The sequence below is a fragment of the Notolepis coatsorum genome (genome assembly GCF_963971535.1).
Source record: "Notolepis coatsorum genome assembly, chromosome: 19".
Taxonomy (NCBI): Eukaryota; Metazoa; Chordata; class Actinopteri; order Aulopiformes; family Paralepididae; genus Notolepis; species Notolepis coatsorum.
In genome coordinates, this window is record NC_140183.1 from 10,110,046 (window position 1) to 10,116,390 (window position 6,345).

The 6,345-nt window shown below is 48.1% G+C and overlaps 1 protein-coding gene across 1 annotated transcript in view; it reads left to right on the forward strand.

Annotated features, from left to right (window-relative positions):
• Window positions 1–6,345, forward strand: part of LOC311245929 (secretagogin-like) — a gene marked incomplete at its 3' end in the record, with an annotated part of 31,309 nt that overhangs the window by 21,929 nt on the left and 3,035 nt on the right. The window contains exon 3 of the mRNA XM_084335953.1: window positions 5,860–5,952. Within this exon, the coding sequence (XP_084192079.1) occupies window positions 5,860–5,952 (93 nt within the window). The remainder of the gene's footprint in view (window positions 1–5,859; window positions 5,953–6,345) is intronic.

Consider the following 6,345-nt stretch of genomic DNA (forward strand, 5'->3'; position numbering starts at 1 on the left):
CTCGCTAGAGTAGGTTTTGAGGTCTCTAGATGTGACTGTTTTGTGACAGCCAGCCTTTAGTTTTAGCTTTTTGCGGGTACAGAATATCATGTAATGATCACTTAACCCGCATGCTATAACCCCTTTACTGGAGATCTTGGACTTGTCAGAGGTCAGTATGAGGTCAATGGTAGTCTGAGTTGATTCACATATCCTTGTGGGTTGGGTGATTAGTTGGCTGAGGCCGTGCAGATCACAAAACCTATTGAAGGATTTGAAGACGGGTGCATTTTTTTGTTGCATATCCGTGTTCCAATCCCCAATAAGAATTTTTTCCGCATCCTCAGCTCCAGCTAAGCACACATCCAAAGTATCATAAAAGCCAGTTTGATCTGGCGGTCTGTATATTGTGCCGACTAGAACAGATTTTGCCCTTTCAAATAAAATTTCCACCCATACGGTTTCAATTGCCTCATGATGAAGGTCAGTACGGGTAATGAATTTGGTGTCCTTATGTATGTACATACAAACACCACCTCCATACTGGTTTCTGTCATTACGGACTATAGTATAGTTCTCTATTTCTATTTCAGGGTCTGTTACAGATGGATCAAGTTTAGTTTCAGTAAAGCAAATTATGTCTACCTTACCGCTCATAAACAGGTTTCTTAATTCGTCCAGCTTATGCTTAATGCTGTTTACATTAAGGTGAAAGATGTGTAGTCCGTTTTTATTAGCTGTGTTATTGATGTCTTCGAGTTCCAGGTAATGGTCTTCTGGTGCTGCTGTGGGGGAGGGAGGGGGGGGGCTTTGTTGTTGTCTCCGTGAGGTCTGTGTGTTGGTGTGTGGGGAGGGGGAGTCCTTTGTCCTTTCTTTTCTGGCGGCAACCTTTTGTTCTCCTGGGCTGGTAAACATAGCCAGCCTGGCTAGGTTGGCTAGTTTATCAGGCGATTTGTCCGTGGGGTTGCCGGTTGGGGGGGCTTTGTTGACGTGGGTGGGAAGGGGGGAGGGGGGGGTCGGGACCCGCGCCGTGCTGGTACAACAAAGGACTCGGTCCAGAGTCCTTTGTTCCTGGATGTTTTCGCCGTTAGCTCCGCTGGCTAGCCGGCTATCGGGCGTCGTGATGTTTAAATCCCGCGTCGGGATGGTCGTCATGGTTTCGACCCTCGGTTCACCTCCTCTCGTCTCTGCCTCACGTGTGCTCGTCTGCTGCGGCGTCATTTGGGAAGAGTTGCCGTCCGCGCAGTGGATGTAGCCACAGGTTGAGTTGTTGATATTGGTCGCGATGGTAACCTCCCTCGCTTCTTGCGCTGCCAGACCAAGTCTTCTCGCCTGTGTTCTGGTCAAGACCGGGCCTGGGTTTAGATGAATGTCTCCCGAGAGTAGCAGGATAAGGGACAAAAAGGTCTTTCGGTCCATTCTGCCATTCGGGGGTCTGTTCTTTCTTTCAGGATTGGCCGTTAATGTTGCGTGAACGGTCGCTGTCCCCACGGCCAGGTGCTTATGTTCCGTGCCGTTTTGGAAATAAAAGTCGCTGTGTACCTCCTTTTCTATTTTTGCTCTTCTCTCCTCTTCTGTCTGGTTATGCTTCATCGTTGAGTAGAGGTACGAATCCGTTATCCAAAACATAACGAGGAGAAAATGTGCGCAAAATCTCTTTTGTTTGCTGTATTGACGAGGGCTCCGGGAGCTCAGGAATTTGCGACCGCTCATGGCTGTGTCCTATAGGCAGATATTATTATACAACCTGGAAATGGACCGGATATTTCTATATCCCATAATAGGAAAATGTCTGTTCCACGCTCATCGCCCAACGGCGCGAGGAAGATACGGTAAGATTCAGCGTTATTTTTCAATGTGTACGATACTAACTGCTATGATGAACGGTCTCGACTCCCGGAGTCAGCATTGCCTTGGCTTGGGCTGATCGCTATACTAACTCGTTTGGATGGGTTCGTTAGGGGGAGGGAAGCCGTGGGTGAGAAACTGCCGTTGTGGACAGCGACGCCTACAGGTCAGGTCTGGGCGCTTGCTCAGCGGAGGCAGGACTTGAGGAAGGCAGCGTGACCTCCCACGCGTTACACTTCACCAATGAGAGCCCTCGCTGCCAGGTGAGAAGAGAGCCACTGGCTGTCGCCGCACGTGTCGGAGGAAGCATGCGGATACTTCAGGGTTCCCTTGTACCGGCCAGTAGGAGAACATGCGCACAACAACCAGGTAGGGGGGGGGGGGGGGGGGGAATTGGCACAACGACTAAAATTGGGACGGGGAGAAAACAGAGAAAAATTGGAAAAAGTAAGATACAAAAAAAAAGATTAGTTCATTATCTATAAATACCTTATAAAGGTGGGCGGCTAGGTGGTGTAGTGGGCAAGGCACTCGCCACCAATGTGGAGACGCTGGGTTCGCGTGTTCGAATCCAGCTCTCCACATTGTTTTCAGTTTAGCTGGTCGTCCGCAGTAATACACATTGGCCGTATTACGGGGAGGGAAACTGAAGGGTGGGGATTGGGCGTTGTGGACCGCGTCTCCTACAAGTCGGTTGGTGCGCCTGCGCAGTAGAATCAGGAAGTGTCGGGGGCAGCGTGAGCCTCCCACGCGTTACTCCTCGCCACTGAGAGATCGAGCTGCGCAGGTGAAAAGATGCGACTGCTGTTACCTCAAGTACCGGAGGGGACTTGTGCTATGTATGACTTAGTCCACATTGCAGCCGGCTTGTGGGAGGCAAGAAACAGCGTTCATGACAGGGGAGGGTTGAATTGGATGATACGAAATTGGGATGGGAGAAAATATAGAAAAAGGGGGAGAAAAAGTGGATAAAAAAAAAATACCTTATAAAGGTCTTATAACTGAGTGTTATTATAAAGTGTTACCACACAATGTAAGCCCCTCTTGAAGTGGCAGCAAAGCGTTGGACCTCTCCTGTCCATCCTTGATGTAAACTGTACACGTAAATGGTTTCTCTGAGTCAACCTACCGGTGTGTGAGTGAACGGGTATAATGTGAGGAATAAATTGTAAAGCGCTTTGGATAAAAGCGCTATATAAATGCACCATTTATCATTTACTGTGTACTTCTTCCACCACTGTGCGCAGGTCAAACATCAATAAATCATGTGTTCTCAACAGAAATATAGCCTACGGTCAAAAGCTTGAGACAAATATTGACATTAAAGGCCATCGAATACTGGTCCTTCCTCAATTAGCCTGGTGCCTTGTAGTCTGTGAACTGTGCTCTCTCTCTCTCTCGCTCTATCGCTCTATCGCTCTCTCTATCGCTCCCTCTCTCTCTCTCTCTCTCTCTCTCTCTCTCTCTCTCTCTCAATTAAATTCAAAGGGGCTTTATTGACATGGGAAACACACATTTACATTGCCAAAGCCAGTGATAAAACAAACATTTACAGTTTAGTATATATTCTCTGTTAGGATCTATGGGTAACAGTACTGTATATTTGCATATCGTATATGTCACAAATGTAACAGTACTATATACCTGTGCTGTATGTCATGTATGTCCCTATGCCATAAATGTCATAAATGTCACTATGAATTGAAAATGGGGGACCCTGATGTAAACAAGACGAACGTCTTTCTCTGGTCTGCATCCCCTTAACAATTGTGTGTATTGAGCCGTACTGTATTGTACCCATTCTGCATCTGTTAAATAAAGTTTTCATTCATTCATTCATTCATTCATTCATTCATTCATTCATTCATTCATTCATTCATTCATTCATTCATTCATTCATTCATTCATTCATACATTTATATTTAGTCATTTATCTGAACGCTTTTATCCAAAGTGACTTACAAGCTCTGTATGACAGGTCAGCAGGAAGGGTACAACTCTTTCAGCTGAGTAACAATGTTCATCAAACAGTGTTGAAACTTGGGTGCTGCAGTGTTGAGTGCATAGTAGTAAAGACATTTTAGTATAGTAGGTAATAATATAGACAAGGAAGAATAATTTGTGGAAGAGTGCATGATATTAGAAGACGGTAAGAAATAAAAAAAAATTTCTTTCTTTCATTTCAGATATTGATTGAAGAAGTGTGTTTTTAGTCGATGGCAAAAGATTGGTCAGGTTTCGGCTGTCTCCTAACTGTGGTGGGAAGTTTGTTCCACCATTGTGGAGCAAGGACCGAGAATAGCCGGCTTCTCTTTGATGACCCTCCCAGAGCTCGGATAGGAGTGGGTCTGAGGCGGCCAGAGGATGTAGAGCGGAGGGGTCTTGAGGGTGTGTAGTTAGAGACCATTGACCGGAGGTAGGAGGGAGCCATTCCCTTTGCTGCATGATATGCCAGGGCGAGGACCTTGAAGCAAATTCGTGCGGCGATGGGGAGCCAGTGCAGCTCTCTAAGAACTGGGGTGACATGGGCTGACTTCGGTAGGTTGGAGATCAGACGGGTGGCTGCGTTCCGAATGAGTTGAAGGGGCTTGGTGGCGGTGGTCGGTAGGCCAGCGAGCAGTGTATTGCAGTAGACGAGGCGAGACATGACTGTTGATTGGACGAGGAGTTGAGTGGCTTCTTTTGTCAGGAAGGGGCGGATCCTTCTGACGTTGCTCAGGAGGAATCTGCAGGTTCTGGTTATTGTGGCAATGTGAGCGGAGATCCAGGCGGAGATGTCAGACAGACAGGCCGAGATCCGCTCAGAGACGTGGATATCTGAGGGAGGAAAGGAGAGGAAGAGTTCAGTATCATCGGCATAGCAGTGGTACGAGAAGGCATGAGACGTGATAATGTTACCCAGAGATTTGGTGTAGAGGGAGAAGAGGAGGGGTCCAAGGACCGAGCCCTGGGGGACGCCCGTCTGAAGGGGGTGGGGGGCCGACAGGGTCCCTCTCCATGGTACTGTACTTGGTAGGAGCGGTCGTCGAGGTAGGATGACAGCCATGCCAGTGCAGAGCCTACAACTCCCATTCCTGAGGAGGATTTTGGTCTTGAAGCCCTGTTGGCCTTGTGAAAACACAATTATTTATAACCAAAATACAGAAAAATAGGTTTTGTCAAAGAGAGAAAGAAATCCAGATGCTGTGTCCATGGAGACCATCCCTGTGACTCGGTGTGGAGGGTGGCGGATAGTCATGCGTCTGTCAATCAGATGCTTTGAAGAGAAAGGAAGAAGTTTGGGGTTTAAAAAGTGGCCTCCAGGGTGTGAAATTATAGAAATCAGTAAAATCCAAACGTAGAATTCACAAGAATCATATTAATCTGGTTCCTGTTCAAATGTGTTTGTATGTCTTTTGTAATGATTTATTCTTTTGTTTCTTCTATCCTACTCTGTTCATTGTCAACAAAGATATCCTGTTATGTTTCTATTCTTTTTTTTTTTATCCACTTTTTCTCCCCATTTTCTTCTATCTTTCTCCCATCCCAATTTCGTATTTCCAATTCTTCCCTCCCCTGTCTTGAACGTTGCTAGACTATGCCTCCCACTGGTCGGCTGTAGTGAGGATAGAAGCCTTGCATCACGTGTCCCCTCCGGTACACGAGGAGGCAGCCTGTCGCATCTTTTCACCGCAGCAGCTCGAACTCTCAGTGGCGAGGAGTAACGCGTGGGAGGCTCACGCTGCCCCCGATACTTCCTGTTTCCGCCGCACCGGCGTCACCCAACCGACCTGTAGCAGTCGCTGTCCACAACGTCCAATCCCCACCCACCGGCTTTCCCACCCTCTAACACTTGCCAATTGTGTTAGTATGACGGCCGGCCAAGCCGGTAGCAACGCCGAGAGCTGGGCTCGATACCAGCATCTCCTGCGTTAGTGGCGAGCGCCTTGCCCACTGCGCCACTCAGCCGCCCCTTATGTTTCTATTCTTATAACTCTGGTTCTGATTTGTTTTTATCCTAATCTATTAATCTATTGATGTGCCTACATATAGGAGAAGGTGACGGAGGAGAGAGTTAAGAGGCTGAAGCAGAGGTTCATGTCAGCCTATGATGTCACTGCCGATGGAAAACTACAGATTCATGAGGTATGAAACAATCACCTCTCCTCTCTCCCTCATCTGCCGCTCCTCTCTCCCTCCTCTCTGCATCCTCTCTCCCTCTCTATCTCCTCTCTCCCTCCTCTCTCTCTCTCCTCTCTCCTTCCCCTCTCTCTCTCTCCTCTATCCCTCCTCTCTTTCCTCCCCCTCCTCTCTCCCTCCTCTCCTCTCATCTCCTTCCTCTCCATCATCTCCCTCCTCTCTCTCTCTCCTCTCTCCCTCTCTCTCCTCTCTCCCTCCTCTCTCTCCTCTCTCCTCTCTCCTCTCTCCCTCCTCTCTCCTTCCGCTCTCTCCTCTCTCCCTCCTCTCTCCCTCATTTCTCCTCTCTCTCCTATCTCCCTCCTCTCTTTCTCTGCTCTCTCCTCCCTCCCTCTCATCTCC